At 39.3% G+C, this 18,712-nt stretch overlaps 1 protein-coding gene across 4 annotated transcripts in view; it reads right to left on the bottom strand.

Moving 5' to 3' along the window:
* Positions 1 to 18,712, bottom strand: part of Mmd (monocyte to macrophage differentiation associated) — a 103,155-nt gene that overhangs the window by 65,115 nt on the left and 19,328 nt on the right. For 3 of the 4 annotated variants that reach the window (XM_046420289.2, XM_046420288.2, XM_046420287.2), the window contains one exon: positions 8,226 to 10,104. The exons of the other annotated variant lie outside the window; for it this stretch is intronic. In XM_046420289.2, coding sequence (XP_046276245.1) covers positions 9,904 to 10,104 — 201 coding nt within the window. In that variant the 3' untranslated portion in view covers positions 8,226 to 9,903. Of the gene's footprint in view, positions 1 to 8,225; positions 10,105 to 18,712 lie in introns of those variants that run through there. 4 annotated transcript variants of the gene reach the window in all.

Below are 18,712 nucleotides of genomic sequence, written 5' to 3'. Positions count from 1 at the left end.
GTGGGCTGCTCAGTTCCAAATGGTTATGCCCATCTCCGGAGCTACTATGAGGGACCTTCCTAGAAGAGCGGAGGGACAGGTCCTGTGTATTGGGCAATCTGTCACTGTGGGACAGCCACAGAAAGTTCCTGATGCCAGGCCTATCTCTCCCTGGCTACCATGCCCAGAGAAGATCCTCCTGTATTTCAAGGATGGCTTCCCGCAGTCTTTCTTTCACTAATAGAAGATGAAAGGAAATTTCTATGAGGGCAAACTGCCTGGGCCCCCTGGTCCTAATTTCTAGCCAAGGACTTTTTCATATTCATCAGAGCACCTCTGTGTCTGTCAGCTTTTCAGTGCTGTGGCAAAAACACCTGACATTAACTACTTAGGGATGGAAAAGTTTATTTTGGCTCATGGTTTCAGTCTATGGTCAGCCTGATCCATTTCTCTGGGCCTCAGGTGAGGCAGAACATCATGACAGAAAGGTGTGGAGGAGGAAAGCTGCTTGGCTTGTAGGGGGACGGGGGTGGGGGAGAGGGAGAGAGAGAGAGAGAGAGAGAGAGGGGAGAGGAGGGGCCAGGGATAAGACACAGTCTCCTAGGGCACATCCCAAGTGACCTACTTCCTCCAACTATGCTCCACCTGTCTATAGTCTCCACTACCTCCCAATAATAGTCCATTTAAATTATTAACCCATCAAATGGATTAATCTACTGATGAAGTTAGGGATCTCATGAGCCAATCTTTTCCTAAAGGACCCACCTCTGGACATTACTGCATTGGGCCCAGCCTTCAACATATGAGCCTTGGAGGAATATTCCAGATCCCAACCATAATAACCTCTGATGAAAATATAATTGTGACTAATTGACACTCATTCCCTTTCAGGTCTGATGCTAGACAGAGAGTTTATGCAAATAATCTCAGGGCCGCCCTTTGAGCCGGAAACCTAAATGTCGCACTCAAGAAGAGGAAGTCAAGGCTCAGCAGGGCCAAGGTACCCTCTTGTTTCTCTTCTCTCCTTGTCACCAGATCACACTCCCTAAGACAGATCTGTAGAGAGCCTTTGAGCTCCTCACACTAAACAGAAACAAAGAAGGCATAGGATGCTATCTCTGCCACCAAGGGAGCTATGCAACAGTTACATCAACAGTCTAGAGACAGGACTCTGCACAAAGATGCTTTCTTTCAAAGAGCAAAGGACAGCCAGGGGGATGGTATAGGGAGGGAGGAAGGTCAGCCAGAAGGACTGCAGTTTCTGCCCCTGTAACTGAGTGGCAAATCTTCCCCACCCCATCCCCCCACAATAACTAGACTGTCCAAGGTTCTTGGGAACACACTGGTTCACTCTGACCTTTAAGATGGATTATCATTTTTAAATGAACACTTTCGTAGTATTTTCCTATCCTAGGAGGTTCGTGTCTGATTGCTGTCATCTGCATTTTAATAATAAATGAAGAGGCTCAGACATTTGTCGTGGACTCTCAGCTATTTAGGAGCCAGGCCTCAATTTGGTGTTCTGAATGGAGATGCTGAGGTCTTCATAATACCTGGGCATGGACGACTCCACAAAACTCCCACTAATAACTGCCCCCCATGTGAGCCGGCGGGCTCACAGTGGCTTATGAGGCCTTAGGCACTCGGTCATTCAGTACCAAGAAAAATTCAGTTAAAGGAAAAATAACTTGTGTCACTTGTTAAGGGCGGAAAGGCAGACTTTATTTAGGGAGATTCCTGCAACAAATGCTGAAGGCAACAAGGAAAAGTGGGGAAGGATAACTAAGGAGCAGTAGCTGGGTCAGAGGAAAATTACTGTGAAGGACCAGCAAGGCCAACGCTTCTTTCTGAAGGCAGGCAGGGTGATATTAAGGGGGAGGTGTAGGAACTAGATCCACCATCAAGGGTGGGAAATTTTCACTAAAATGACCAAGTAGGAGTCTTGCTAAAACTGAAATAAACAGGTAACAGAGCCAAAGGTCAGGGACTACTCTGAAAGACTTAGAAGAGCCTGATTCAACTCTGATCAAGGGAGGCAGTCCTTGTCACCTCCCTGACCTCAGTGCTAAGAAGATTCTCCCCTTGCCCAAAATACTCACTTCAGGGCCTCGGCCCCAGGCTCTCTCCAGCTCAGGTCTGGTGTTTCCTGTGGCCTCTGCCTGGAGGCCTTTCCCAGTGGGCACCTGGGGGACCCAGGCTTTTGCCTCTCAGCTCTTTACTCAATACCCCCTTCTTCATGAGGCCGTCCACACACTGCTGCTCATGCGCACACACCTGCCCAGTCCTGGGCATTCTCTGTGCCTCTTTCCTGTTCTGTTCTCCTCCCTGGTACTTAGCATTATCTAACACACTGTATATTTTACTTACTTATTGCCTGTTTCCTCCTCTTTAGAATGTCCGACCCATGAGACAAGGCACTTGCGTCTCCTTTGTTCACCACCTTAACCTCAACACCTGGAAAAGCATCTGGCACCTGGGAGCACACCTGAACACATTGGCAGTCTGGATAAAGGGTTCCTTCCACAAATATCCTCAGATCTTGATCATCTATGTCAACAGCAAAGGATGATAATTCCCAGTGATGGATGACCCACTCATGATGTCTTGTATTTCCCCCCAATTTTAATACAGTAACACAGGATATTAACAAAGCTGTTCCTATGCCTCATGAAGAAAGGGGTATTCACAGTTCAGATGAGCCATAAAATATTGGCCTTCTATAAAAATGTTATGGAGGTCCACGGTTGTGAGAGGAAGAAAAAGGAAGTCCAGAAATATTGAGATGAAGAAACCCTTCTAGGATTCGGTTTGCTGCAAAAGAATGCACATGGATACAAGATCACCTTCCTTGCTCCCTAAAATAACAGATGAGTCAATATATAAAACATGAAGCATGGGCTGGGCCCTTAGTGGGAATGTAATCACTATTCACTCTCAGTATCATCTCCCCTCCAGTCATCCTGTGCCGCATTCTTCCAAGTGCACCCCATGCCGTTCCAGAACCCTGCTGCTTCCTATGCCTGAAACGCCCTCTTTCCCCTACCCTGCCTCTGCATGCTGCGCCCTCACTTCTTGTCTCCCTGGCAATGGCTCACTCACCCTTCAAGTCTCAACTGAAACACTGCTTCTGCAGGGAGATCTACCTTATTCAGTACTGTACCCCCAAATCATAAATGTGACATAGCATAGGACTGGGGTGAATGATGGAGGGACCACAGGCACCCCAGGCACCGTATGAAAGGAAGGAAAACTTCTCAGCCCAGGCACGTGTTTTTCATTCATCATCCATCCTTTGCCTGGGACAAAAAAGTAAACCTCCTTCCGATGAACTTGACATACTTAAAAGTGCAGCTACAGAAGAGGATGAGTCATTCATGCATGAGGGTTATTCATTTGAGGGAAAAGGTCACTATGGGTTCCTTTAAATAATAAGCCACTTTTTGCTCTCAAAAATAAGAGCCAGCTGGCCAAGGTGGGATACATCTGTAATCCCAGCAGCTGAGGAGGATAAGACAGGAGGATTTCAAGTTTGAAGCCAGCCTCAGCAATTTAGCAAGGCCCTAAGCAACATGGGGTGACTCTGTCTCAAAACAAAACAAAACAAAACAAAACAAAACAAAAAAGTGCTGGAGATATAGCTCAGTCATAAAGCTCCCATGGGTTCAATCCCTGATATATTAAAAAAAAAAAAAAAAGAGCCAATTTTCAGATTGGTAACTCATTTCAGCAGATGCATCATCAATGCATTGCACAAAGTAAGGCTCCTATGTTGAAAACCTGGGTGTCTGCAGCACTTTCTGCTTGCCTACACACGCTGCTGTGTTTGCTGGCCACAGGCATCTATGAGATGCCAACAGAGCTACAAAAGCATACAAAGGTATCTGATTCAGATTAAGGGATTGGGGCAGGTTAGCATGTAGGTTGAGCAATAGGCAGTTTCGTCTTTTCTTTCATTCTAGCATCCCCAATGCCTGGACCAGTCCCAGGCACATAGTTGACACCCAACAAACCTTTGTTGAATGAATGAATGTGTGAATCAGGGCCCCTACAACATCACTGAGAAAGAAACAAGGTATCATAGTACTGTAGTAGGAAGGAATTCTTTAATAAGTCACTAAAGATCGGTTAGGTGGGTGACTAGCCCAAGAGGCATGCTCAGGTAATAACAGATGGTGACCAAATGGCCCAGAGTGTGGGTCTGGCTAACTGAAGGCCCTTTGTTTTTGTAAGTGGAATACGCAGCTCCCACCTGGGCACAAAAAGACTCGCTCCAGTTTCCTCTTTTCTCCTGGATATTCAACTTCTGATCGTTTGCTTAGATGTCAGAAAATTATGAGAAATCTGGGGTAATCACATGCTTCAGTTGCACTATGGCCATTGTTTGGGCCATTTTTAAGAGCTAGAAAATGCAGATCCCTTCAGGTGTGTCTACATGAAAAATCTCCCCAGGTAGGCTATAGCTCTAATTTTAAAAGCTTGGCCATATGCAAAGGAAGCACTTGAACATTTTCTCGATTGCCAGTCATATACCACAATGTAGAAACCAAACAGTTGTGGTATATTTTTTAAACATAATGACAATGCTTGAGGAAGTTGGTATACCCCTTTTGCAGGCAAGAACTGAGACTCAAAGGTAATACTTAAACTTACCTAACTAAGCTCACTCAGCCAATTTGTCACAGATTGTCTGATTCTACACTGATTTGCAATGCAGCTCACTGATGGGATTCCGAAAATGATTTAAGAGAATCAAATACTTTTGCTGAGAATGTCTTTCTGGCCTTTCCATTGGCCGACAGACTACATGCATTAAGTATGGCCTGGAACAGGGCAGCAAATAACCTGTGGGCTCTCCTAGGAGATTGGGTAGGCTCCAAAGTATATTTCCCCACATTTTCTTCCATAAGCCTCACTAGTCTACTTTGACTTAATGACTTCTGACTGCAGCGAAAGTCTGAGTGATAATGAGCTGTGTAGCAGAGTGAGAAAGTGCTCTGTTGTGCTGAGCTGGCTCCTGATGAGAACAGCTTAACTCCCCTTGCAAAGCAGCTCGAGTGCACAGTGGCACTGCTTCTTGGAAAAATACCATCACTGATGTATTGCAGGGATGTAGGTGGGAATGGCACAGAATGTAAGAACATATTGGCACTGTCTATTTCAAACAGCAAAAGCAGCAGAAAGACATGAATGCAGTAATTCTAACCTTGTTAAAACTGAAAACATTCCCCAGGTCTTCTTGGGAAACTTTATTTTACTTCATGAGGAGGGAGTTGAACCAGCTTCTTTGAGGTCAGTTTTCATTTGGAGATTTTCCTCTTCCACTCTCCATCTAATTGGGCATGTGATGCCATAACCCAAAGATGCAAAAAAAGCATGTTTGGCATGAGCTATATTTTTAGGTCTTTCTCTGGGTGAATCCATTAATGAACCTTTGACCCAGGAACTGAACTCTTGAGAAGGAAAACAGACTCAAGGCTTCCTTAGTTTATTTGGGCTTTGCCACTTACCTTGGGCAAAGAACCCATCCTCTGTGCTTGCTTCCTCATCTGTAAAATGGGGATAGGAAAATCATCTACCTATAATATTTTTTTGTACTGATTAAATGAGACAGAACCCAATTCATAAGTAATACTCAATTTTTTATTATTATCTTTAAACCCCAATCATAAATATGGTCCCTGTAGCATTATTTATAATAATATAAAAATCTGAAAAAAAATCTAAAATTCCAAATTTAAGTGAAGGATTAAGCAAAACAGTCTGTATATTCAGTTCTGAAAAGTGATGGAGCCATTGAAAATTCTGGCTATGTTGCCTAGAGTGTGAAAAGCTCGGGGTCTAATCCTCAGCACAGCACATAAAGGAAAGAGAAAATTCTAGGTATAAAACTCTACAATATTTTTAAATGCTTATAATAAGTGGGGATAATTAGTACTATATAAAATTATATACATGGCATATTTGCAATGTAGAAAATTCTATGAATAGGTGGGAAAGGTTGACAAAAGGCGTATGAAAACATGTCAGGATGAATGGATTCAGTAATTTTTAATTTTCTTGTCTCTATTTTCCAAAGAATTTCATATAGTTATATGATTTTTAGGGTAGAAATATATGATTTAAAGTTATTACTTTTTTACTATAATCTTCACTAAGGCTCAAGGGTTGCAGAACTAAGTGCTATTTCTGTTTATTTTATTATTATGTTCAGAAAAGAAGGACCGAGGGGAAATAGAGTAGGTGAAATAATTTTCCAAGCTTATGAACTGTTGATAGTAGGTTTGATGAAACCTTCAATAAACAAGCTTGACTCTTTCTTATTCAGAGCACACTAATATTCACACCCCAGTTTCCAGTTTCTCATTAGCTTTCCTGTGGTTGCTCCAAATGTTCTGAAAAAGCTCAAGGTCAGGTTCCAGCCAGTCAGTTACAGCCCAGCTCAGTGCTCATGATGGACGAGATGAACTTGCTGAAAACCAAAATCTGTCTTTCTCAGTCTCTGTCCTCCACAACACCATGCCTAACCACCCTCCATTCTCTCTCTTTTCATTCAAACTGTCCTTACCGTGAGCCCAGCGCTACACTCCAAGCTGGCAATAGAGGTGGATGAGACTCAGCCCTGCCTTCCAAGAGTTTGGTTTCAGGACCACACACACACACACACACATACAAAAAAAAAAAGAAAGAAAGAAAGAAAGAAAGACAGTAAACACCATCAATGTAATATTACAGGGGCCATGAAGGAGTATCAGGGCTGTAGAATCAAAGAGGAGGACCACTAACCATGTGTGGGGCTCACAACAGAGAGATTTGGTAAGGGCATTCCAGGCCAAGCAACAGCAGGCGCAAAAAGCACGGTTACCAAAGTCAGAAAAAAAAAAAAAAAAAAAAAAGAGAAAGAGAGGCTGTGAAGTTCACCAGCAGCACTGGTGTCGAGAGGGGTTCAGTTGGGGGAGAGGTCAGTCCACAAGGAATCAGCACGTGAAGAGTAGGCTAAGGGCATTTGGCATGAGTCTTACAGGCTAACAATAATGGAAGTTCTGAAGCTGGGGAGACACATGCTCAGGTTTTATTTCAGGAAGAAAACGCTGGTGTCAGTGTGGAGGACGAGCTTGTTTGAGGGGTGGCAGGGATAGAAATGAGGGAGTAGCTGCAGTAGTCTGAGGACTGCTAGCCAGGGCTTCTTAAGGCCTTGCAGTGGGAAAGGAGGTGAGGAACCTGATCACAGTGTGACTAAGGCAGAGGTGACAGCTTGGTTTACTGCTTGGCTCCTGGGGTTGAGAGAAGAGAAACCAAGGATGGATGGATGGACAGACAGACAATGAACCATGGTGACCATACCATCAACTAAGATGAGAAATTTCAGAGAGATATGTGTGACGGGGGATAAGGAAAGGTAATAACAGGATAAGTGAGCATGCCCGGGGACACTTATGCAGTTGAGTAGAGAGGTCTGGTCCTTAGAAACAGTTTAGGCTGGACATGCTGATCAGGAAGGTGGCAGGGCAGCAGTGTGCTCTAGAATTGGAGGAAGTGATCCTGGTGAACTAGAGGTTGGAGTTCACGGGGATAATATTGCTTCAGAGCATGCAATTCTCAAAATTAGATTGGATGGAGCACTGTCTGAGGGTTTATTGAGGCTCTATGCTGTATGAATAGCGTCTTCTTTTCCAGGCCCACACTCAATCAATTTTCAGTTCAAAAGGTTTTTTGTTTTGTTTTGTTTTTTTAATTTGTTCTTGCTGACTCTTTTCCAGAGTGGTGTACGGTGAACGGGAGGCTCTGGAATGGGACAGGATTCCTGTCCCAGCTCCCTGATTAAGGATGAAGCCCTTACAATCTCTTTGATCCTAGTTTCTTGCACCAAACATTCAGAGTAGTTAGATTTACAGTATGACATATGTATGGCTGGTAACAGAAAAGCCTGTGACCTTAGTACTGCAGTGTATCAGATAACTTCAACCAAAAGGCTGCTCTTGGTAAAGAGACATCATCTACAAAACTGTCTTCAGGCCACGACTAGCATATTTTAGATTGATAAGAGTGTTGATTAATGTTTGAGCTGGCCCTGGAATTTCAATTATTAACAGGTAGACTAGAAAGTTCTAAATGAAAGGGCATATTCTTCTTTCCATTATGATTTTTTAAAAAAGGAAATAGTACACAACTTGTAAATGCCAAGATAAACTAAAGATCTCAAATATGCATTATTATTTTCAGAGTCATCTGATTTAGAGACAGTGGAATAAATCCAAGTAACAATTTTATTCTAATCTACAGCACAATTTTTACATACATTTTAGTGGTTTTTGACAGTGTAACTTTTAAGCAGATTTTTAAATCAATCTACAAAAGTTCATATGTTAAAATAAAATATACACAATAAAACAACAGGCATCCAGATGTTCAGAATCATGCAGATAGAGGTGGTCTGGGTGGTGATGTCGCTGGGTACCTTGCCTAATTAAGAACTCATCGGCAAACATCAGTTCTATTCCCCTATAATTTAGAGTTCTAAACATACACACAAAATAAACTCTCTTTTAAAGCTACGTCAGTACAAAATTTGAATTAATAAGCTAATTATCAATTCAACAATTCCACTGAGCAAGTGCATTGCTAGAAAATAGGCAGTATTGGCACCCGAACTAAGGGCAAGGTTATTTAATTTCTTACAACACCAACAAGAGAGGTTAACCAACAAAGCAACTAACACATTAGCTGTAATACAACACACTGAGGAAAAACAAAAATAATATATAAATACTACTCCACTGAGCCAGGATATAACTCATGGACTATAGATACAAGTTTCTACCTGTCAAACAATGCTTTAAATATTTTTGTAGTTTTAAAAAAAAAAAAAAGTATATCGGGAGATGCAGAGGAAAGGCAGAAATGTGAATTTATAATCTGATATCACAATTTAAAATGAATATCAAACTGATACTATAAGCTAAGTGACAGGGACCTAACCTGTTGGGCACAGAACAGGCAATAATACCACTCTTCACTGTAATTCATAATGCTCTTGAGAAGTTTTCAGTGGATGGCCAGCCCAACAATACTAGCATAGCACACAGAATACTCATCCACTGTTGAAAGAGACCCTGAAGAAAACATGGCAAAGGCATAGAGAAAAGTTGGATCTTTTGAAAAAGTTAATGATATCAAAATGCTTTTCCATCACTGGTAAGCCAAACCGTGTCAAGTGTATGGCCCAAAGCAGCACTGAATTCAGAGTCAGAGGTTGGCAGAAAAGTTTGGAAAACTGCAGTTTTTAAAAATTGGCAATTTTTCCACACTTCATAAAACTATCAGAAGAGGTATAATGTTTGTTCATTTGTGGAATGTTGACTGCTTGCTGCAAAAATTCACAACATGAATGAGGAACCGCAGAGAGGCAGGTCAATGAAGTATTTTTAAAAAATTTACAAAAAACTAAAGTTTCTATTTAAAAAATAACCATGTTATGCCAAGATGAAACATGGTAAAAAGTAGTGTGAGTTCTGTTCATGATTCTTTACACAGTGAATGGGAAAGTGATAGAAAGAATTTTTTTTTCTTAAAAAGGAAGTTTTGTTATTGCACTGACTTTTATAACGTGACCTACTAATTTAGAAAAATCATGTAGTAAAATCTGTAAAATTAAAATACAAAATTCTGGTTTGTAAACATCAGTTGGCCAAAGTCTATCCAGAGTCCTTCATGATAGTGGAATGGAATGAATAATGAACTCACTGCCTTATTTGTTTGCTGTGAGGGGGGAAATCCAGAACACAGCTTTTAACCTTTCACAGTAATTATATTCAAAAGAAAGTCAGTGCATTGCTTTTTTTTTTCCCCTGTGCAATTTTCAGCTCTTACCCCACTCCCAAGTGCCACAGTTGAGATAATACTGTTTGGAGACCTAGTCCAGACTGGTCATAAATGTCGAATAAAGTCTGTAGGACTTCGGTATAAGTATTTCCAAATGGCGTAGTAGTGCACGGCAGCTGCTGTGGCCACAAACAGGTGCCAGATGGCGTGGGCAAAGGGAATGATGCCATCACTCTTGAAGAACACAACTCCCAAGCAATAAATTAAGCCCCCATAGGCAAGTTCCTGAAGTCCGTCGGTGTTATTCTGTCAACAGAGGAAAATAAAATAAAAAGGGTTTGATGTTACTCTGATCTGACAAGCTGCAGAGACAACTATAATTCCCCCTAAGGCTCCTGATTTTTGTAGGCAATAAGAAGCTCAGTGTGAAGAGAGTCCTAATCCGTAAACAGAAACCAAACACTAAAAGGTCCCACACACTCGATGGGTACACCCTTTAGAGTGGCAGTCTTGATTTGAACCATGTCATTACAGGCCCCACATGAAAAAGCAGCACATTCTGCTCATTTATTACATGTTTAAGCAGACTGTAATCACTGCCAGACATACAAGTTCATTGTAATATAGAGTGTAATCCTCAGTTCCCATCTTCCCCTTCAAAAGCTCTATGCAGCAGGCCCAAACTCCTTCACTTAAAAAATTTACATCTTGGCCAGTTTTCATTTCCCTTTGACCTCCTCACACACTGCTCTACACTGATTGCTTTTCTGAAACTTCCCCTGCTTGTGTGAGCTTAGAGCTTCCTTATGGCTGACACAGGAAATCACAGCCCAAGTGACCTTTAAGATTATAGACCATGTAGAACTAGATATTTCCTAACCTCCTAGGGGTCTCCAGGGCTTTTTGTCTTGGGGGTTGGGTATTTTTTTGGCTGAACAGGAAGTCAAAAGTCTTGTGTGTTTTAGGACAAAAATAAGATGTTGGGCTGTTGTGGATTTTCAAACACATAGGCCCAAGATGAAACTGGCTTGTATGAATGAGAAGGAGAGTGAAGAGAAAGTGCTTAGAAGATGACAAGGGAAAAAGTCAATTCTCTGGATTCCTGAGGCTCAGGTACAGCAAGGCCTTGGGGAGTAGAAACCTAAGCCAGCTCATGGCAGGATCAGATAGGATAGGCGTGTGGCTGTCCTGGAGGCCTGGGGACTGGTGACAGCAGACTTATGAACCTTGGAGCAGTTCCCTGTGGCCAAATCTGCCAGAAGCTTGGATTCAGACACCTGCTCTATGTGGGTCCTAAAGGCAAGGACAATGACAGATGAGTATGAGCTAAGGACCAGGTGTGAGGCCAGGTGAGCAATCCTATCTTCAAAGTTCACAGGAGCCATTTTTGCAGGATTGAAGATGGGGAAGGCACCAACCCATGTTGACTGATATCAGATTTCTTCTTATACTTGGTAAGAAGGGACTTTAGCCAGATTTTTACTTAAGTAAAAACAAAAACAAAATCAATGTATCACACACATCTATAACTTCCTCAAGGTTACAGAGAAACTAATACCCATTATACAAAATTCTGTGTGTATATTAGGAGCACTTTTCTAGAAGAGGGCAAAAGCCTTTGTCAGATTCACAAAGGGACACAGGACCCCCAAGTGGCAAGAGTTACTCATCTAATAAAAGTTGATTTTGAAATATTTAGTTAATAGTTCCTCAAGACACCCCATTTACTTTATCAACTTTCAAAGACAAGAACATAGGCAACTCTAAAACAAAGTGTTTTCGTCATTATTATTACTACATGCCAGGCGCTTTTTGAAGCACTTCCATGTATTTACTCATTTTGATCTCCACAAAACCCCTATATTAAGTATTGTTATAAACTCCACTTTACAAATGAGAAAACTAAAACAGAGGGGTTAAATAATTTGCTCATAGCTACATAGCTTTCAAATGTCAGAGTCAGAATTTGAACTAAGCTGGTCTGGTTTTTGAACTTTCATTTTGTGGGGGCAGGCAGGGGTAATAATTTCTTGATGACTAATTTACAAAGCAATGCATAGATCTTAAGTGAACGGTATGACTTTTGATAATGTACACATCCACGTGACCCCAAAACCCCCAAAGTTCACTGGCACCCTTTCAGTCCTGTAGACCTCCAGCTACCAAGGCAAGCACTGTTGCTACACTAACACATACCAAGTCCAATTCCTCCAGAATTTCACATAAGTGGGGTTTTATATACATTTCTGTCTCTGGTTTCTTGTCTGCTCAATGTTTTTTTCTGAAATCCACACATGTACTAGCATATATTCATGTATCCCTTTTTATTGCTTAGTAGTCCAGTGATTTACTTAACACAATTTGTCTACTGATTATTTCCATTTGGGGGCTACTATGAATAAAACTAACATTTACATTATTGCCCAAGTCTTTTTATAGATGTAAGTTTTCATTTCTGTTGGGTGATATCTGTTGAATCACAGGATTAATATGTTTAATTTTATAAGAAAGAAAGCAATTTTCTGAAGTGATTATATCATTTTATACTTTCCCAACAACATATTAAGGGGTTCCTGTTTTCTGGGTCTTTTTAATTATAGCCATTCCACAAGGTTTGTAGTTGTAGTTCACTGGGGTTTTAATTTTCACTTTCCTGATGACTAATGATACTGAACACCTTTTCAAAGCCTTACTGAATATTTTTTTGGGTGTATAAGTATGTGTTTTTGTGTGTGTGTATACACACATATAGCATGTGTGTGTGTGAAACGACTATGCAAGTCTTTTACCCAATTTTCTAGATTATCCTTTCATTATTGATTTGAATATATGTGGGTGTGTGTACATATATTATATAAATCAATAATTTATACACATATGCATCCATATACACACACACATTTCTTAAACCATCCCCAACACAAGCAACTGAAGTAGCACAGGTCCTTCCTGGTGCTGCTTAGGCTGCTTACCACCAATTGTTAGGTTGCCTTTTCATTATTACTCAGTTCAAATACCCATGGGTTTATTTACAAATATTTGGGGATTTTCTGTATCTTTTCTGCTGCATGATTTCAATTCTTTGCAATTATATTTTTAGGATGTATTCCTTTGTCAGATATGGAGAACGCAAATATTTCCTCCCAGTGTGTGGCTTTTTTCATTTCCTTAATAGTGTCTTCTGATGAGCAATACTTTTAGCAAATAAGCTCAACTTATTTTTTTCTTGGTTATTCTATGACCCAAGAAATTGGTGCCCAACCCCAAACTGTAATGACAAGGTGCCCCCACGTTCTTTAAAGTTTCTAGGGTTTCTAGAAACTTTATAGTGTTGGCTTTATAATTAGGTCTATGAGACACCTCAAATTAATTTCTGTGTATGGTGTGAAATTGAAGTTCATATTTGTTGAAAAGACTTCCCTTGCCCACTGTACTCCTTTATACATGTATTTACTCTTTTATTTCAATTTTGCATCCTACTACTTTGCTAAATTTGCTTCTCAGATCCTATTAACTTTTTGTAGATCCTTTAAGATTTCCTATACATGAACAATACCATCTGTGAATAAAGATGGTTCTATCTATTCTCTTCCACTCTGTGTGCCTTTTAATTCTTTTCTCCCCTTACTGCATGGCTAGAAGCTCAGTTCAATGCTAAACATAAGTAGCAAGAGCAGACATCGTTGCCTGTTCTCAATCATTCAGTCTTTCACCATTAGTTATGTCATTACCTGGCAGGTTTTTTATAGAAGAGATTTATGAAGTTTCCAAGTTTTCTGAGAATTTCTTTCAAACCATGAATACTGAATTTTGCCAAATGCTTTTCTTGCATCTACTGAAATGACCAATGTTTTTCTCTTTAATTCTCTCATTGTGATGAATTTAAATGACTAATTTTAAGTGATGTATCAATCTTGCATTCCCAGAATAAATCTAACTTGATTATAATGCATTATTCTTTTAATATATTGATAAATCAAATTTACAAATATTCTGTTGAAATTTTTTCCTCTTTCATAAAGTTTTCTTTTCCTGTAATGTCTTTGTCAGTTTAGCATTAGGGTGATACCCGCCTTATTTCTACCTTAACTATTTGTTAGAATGTGTCAGTGAAGTTATCAAGACCTAGGGTTTTCATTGTAGAAAGGGTATAATTATAGATTTAATTTCTTTAAAGATGAAGTAGGCTAGTCAGATCTTTCGTTTCTTCTTGATTGTGTTATGGGACATACTGCCTTTTAATAAATTTGTCCATTTCATCTATATTCACTGGTACTATATTTAGTGGTATACAGTTGTATACAATATCTCCTTATTTTGCTTTTAATACTTATAGGATCTATGTTGATATTCCCTAATTTATTCCTTACAACATTATGTTTTCTCTATTTCTTTATCCATCTAAGAAATAGAGATATCAAAATATTACCAATTATAATCTTTTCAAAGAAACTACATTGGTTTCATTAATTTTCTATATTTGATAATTCATTTTCTATCTTACTAATTTCCATTCTCTATTTTTTCTTTTCTTTCTTTTTTTACTGCTGGTTATTTTGAGGTTAACTTACTCTTTCTCTGGAGCTTAAGGTAGAACCTTAGATCAATAATTCTAAAACTTTCTTCTTTTCTAATTGGGTTCATCAGAAACACAGCCAATAGAACATGCATGTATGCTTATATGTGTGTACTGATTTATTTTAAGGAACTGGCATATGTAATTATGGAGGCAGCAAGTCTGAATTCTGCAGGCTTGGTTGGCAGGCTGGAGACCCAAGGGAGAGTTGATATAGCCCACAACCAAAGGAAATCTAGAGGCAAAGTCTTTCCTAGGGACCTCAGACTTTTTCCCTAAGCCCTTTGATTGATTGGCTGAAGCCTACCTACTTTATGGAGAATAGTTTTTTACTCAGTGTCTACTGAGTTAAATGTTAATCTCAACTAAAAAGTACCTTCCCAGCAACTAGACTGATACTAGACAAGCATCTGGGTACAACAGCCTAGCCAAATTGACAGATAAAAGCAACCATCACACCATCACAAGCAACTGAAGCAGCACAGGTCCTCACCAGTGCTGATTAGGCTGCTTACCACCAATTGTTAGATTGCCTTTTCATTATTACTCAGTTCAAATACCCATGGGTTTATTTACAAATATTTGGGGATTTTCTGTATCTTTTCTGCTACATGATTTCAATTCTTTGATATTCACTGAGGATTATTTTATGGCCTAATATATTATCTATTTTGATTAAAAAAATTTGTACTGCCAGATTAGGTGGAGTATTCTGACATGCCAATTAGGTTAACTTGTTGATTATGTTGCTCAAACGTTCTGTCCCTATTACTACTTTAGTTCATGTGTTTAATGAATTACTTGTTATTGAGAAAGGAGTATTACAATCTCCAACTGCAACTTTGGGTTTGTTTCTGCCTTACTTCTGGTAAGATTTTGTTCCACGTATTTTGAAGCTCTATTGTTAACCTACGTACCCACTAAGGGTTGTTATGTCTCCTTAAAATGAACTGTGTTGTTATAAAGTGCTCCTCTTAAACTGGTAATAGTCTTCATCTTGATATCTACTTTGTCTAATATAATATAACCACTTCCACTTTCTCATGATTAGTCTTTCACAAGGTATCTTCTCCTTTCTTTTACTTTAAACTGTCTTCATATTTTAAAATGTGTTGCATGTAAAACACACATATCTGAGTTTTGCTATATTTAAATCTGGTCTGAAAATCTTTGCTTTTTAATTTGAATTTTCATTTAACTGTTGCTATATATAATATACACAATTATTGACATGGCTGTACTTCAGCCTCTTATCTTACTATTTGATTTCTGTTCAGTTTCATCCATTCTTGGTTACCACTTTTCTTTTATCCTGGCTTCTGCTAGATTAAACTGAGTAAGTCTGGTATTCCATTTTACCTTTTCTCTTGGTACTTAGCTACAGACCATTTACTGGGTCTTGGTTGCTGTTGGTGGCTGTTCTATAGATTACAAAATGCATTCTAAACTTATCCCAATACATCTTTATTATTACATCCCTTTCCACACAAGATCAAAACTCATACAGCAGTACACTTCCTTTTCTCCATCCCTCCCTTAGTTGTCATTTAGTTTACCTCAAAATGTTACAACCCCTCACTTACCTTTTGAAGAAATTAAAACATGAAAAACAGTATTTTGTATTCATTTGCAGATCTATCACTTCTGGCTTCTTGATTGATTTTTGGCATGACCATCAGGAGAGCTTCAGTGTGCAGCTGATAGGTTTGTACCCTGTGGCATTTTAATGATACCACCACACTGTATTCCTGCTTCTATTGACTCTGACCATATGCCAGTGGTCAATCTTCTCTGCTTGCTTTTTCCCTCTGGCTGATTTTATGATTTTCTCTATTTTCTCCCCTCATGGTTGTTTTTTAGTGATTTGACTAATGTGCCCAAGTGTAGTTCTCATGTTTATCCTGCTTGGCTTTGCAAATCTGTGGGTTGATTTCATCACATTTGAGAAAATTTCAACTATTATTTCTATTATGCTTCCTTAAGCCACTCATTATTATCCAACATTTACTAAGGTTCTGTTCAATCACTTCTTTTTCCTCTTGCTCTCTGGTCTGAGTAGTTTCTACTGACCTGGATTCAAGTTCACCAACTTTTTCTTCTACAGTAAGCAATCTATTGTTAAACCTCTCCAATAATGTTGTTTTTCTCAAGACAGCACAGTGTTTATGTCTAGAATTTCCATTTGGTTTCCTTTTTATAGTCTCCTTTTATTTTCTGAGATTCCTCATCTGTGTACTCATTATGTTGTAATGTCCTTGAAAATTTCTACATCTCTGTCATCTTTGGATCTGTTTCTCTTGATCTGATTTCCTTAAGTATGTGTGATTTTCCTGTTTCTTACCTACCTGGTAGTATTTATCTAGATGGTGGATACCAAATTGTTAATGAGTGTAGATTTTGTTGATTTCCTTGGAAGATAGTTGAGACTTGTTCTAGCAGACAGTTTTATTTCCTGAATGATCACTTTTACTTTTTCAAGGTTTGTTCAGGAGCATTGTTATGGTAGGTCTAGAGTAGTACTCAATCTAGGGCTACTATAGCTCTGTTCCTAAGCTGTGGCTTTGGCAGGGTCAGCTGAATGCTTGTGATGTTCACGGTGATCTCTCCACTCAGGGCTGATTGAAACTCCATGTTTCCCAGCACTGTGCACTTTCTGGAATTTCCATTTATCTCATGACCTTCAAAAAGTTATTCTAGGTAAGGGCTGGCAGAGTTTTGCCCTGCACATATTCAGCTTGACAGTTGGTCAAGGAAACTCTTTTGCAGATTTCTGGAGCTTCTCTCAGCAGGCCCCACCTTCCAGTTCCCTACCCCCAAATGCAGCTTTCTCTGCAGCCTGAAATGCCAACTTCTGCTTCTTATGCCCAGACTGCTGCTCTCTGGGCTCCACTTCCTTTTATTGCTATTTGGAAGGTATCCAGGGAAACAAGCGGGGAGAATTCAAAGCTCTTCTTTCAAGGATCACGGTTCTATATGTCTGTGCAATGCCAAAAACCAGTTGCTTTCATTCTTTTGTAGTTCTCTATGGCCAAAGGGTTATATCTGATATTCATGACTGACTGGAACCAAAGAATTTGAGTCCTCACTCACACTGTGCCTTTGTTGGTTCAAATGATTTATATGGTCCTTTCTGCCTACCTCTACAGCATTATCACAAAACTATGCCACCTATACCACGACATATATGTGCACAATCAAGACACCCTGCATGTTCCTAACAACAAACCATTTTCAATTCTTCAAAAATGCTGAAGCTTCTTCCCCCAGTCCAGGCTTCCTTCATTTTGTTCTCTCTATCTATAACCCTTGCCTCATCTCTTGGCTTCTACTTATCTTTTCAAATCAGCTCAAATATCTCTGTTATTTCTCTCTTGAGTTCACACAGCAGTCTCAACCTTCCCTAATCAAAGACATTATAAAATTTCATTATAGCTTCTTACTGAATATGAATTATATTTGCCTGCTGGATTCTAAGATATATGAGGGCAGTGTGGGGATTATCCTGTTTGATTATCAAACTTTAGTCACCTACTATTGAAACACTTATGAAAATACCAATTAAAGATTTGGGCTAGGAAAAGTACTGGATAAACCTGTTCTTATAATACCCAGAGGGAATTTACTTGAAATTCTACTCTAATAATTAGTAACCTATCTACATAGACTTTGCTTATATTGCTCTGGGTGTCCTGAGTTGCCCTCTAACTATATGGCCGCCTGGCCAATTTAGTCATTTGCTTCCCTCCGTTTAAAAATTCTCTGTTGCCAACTAAAATACATGTATTTTTTTGGTGGTAGGTAATTATTAAAGCCATCATAAAACTCATACCTCAAAGAAACATATTTTGTTAGATTTTCATAAGACATATTACCAGAAAAAACAGAACCACATTTTAATTCCTATAGATATTTTTGTGACCAAGGCAAGCACTGTATATAGTAAGGTGCTTATAATGTGCCTGTGATCTTAGGAGTAAAATTACAGGTACACTTATTCTAACCATTGCAGGCTTGGAAGAGAGTTCAAACTAAACATATCGGGGTCTCTTTAATCAATGTCATGGCTAATGGCAAAAATGTACAGCATAAGTCACTGTAGTATTTGAGCTAAAGGCACAAAAAATTAGTTGGATTAAACTATAAGCAATGATATCAAAGTGACAGATATGCATTGATTTCTCAACAGAAATTCAATGTGAAAAGAATTCAAAATATATATGCAACTGACTACTAAAGGTAATGTAATACTTCTCCCCATGAAAGTTCCCAAAAGATATTTTCAAACAAAGTTAAAACAAAAACAAAAACGAAAAAACCCACATCCCTTGGAAAGAGAAA

This window comes from Marmota monax, unplaced genomic scaffold (genome assembly GCF_021218885.2).
Source record: "Marmota monax isolate L192 unplaced genomic scaffold, Marmota_monax_Labrador192_F-V1.1 WCK01_AAM20220418_F8-fsc00064, whole genome shotgun sequence".
Taxonomy (NCBI): domain Eukaryota; kingdom Metazoa; phylum Chordata; class Mammalia; order Rodentia; family Sciuridae; genus Marmota; species Marmota monax.
This window is presented reverse-complemented; position numbering and strand designations above follow the sequence as displayed.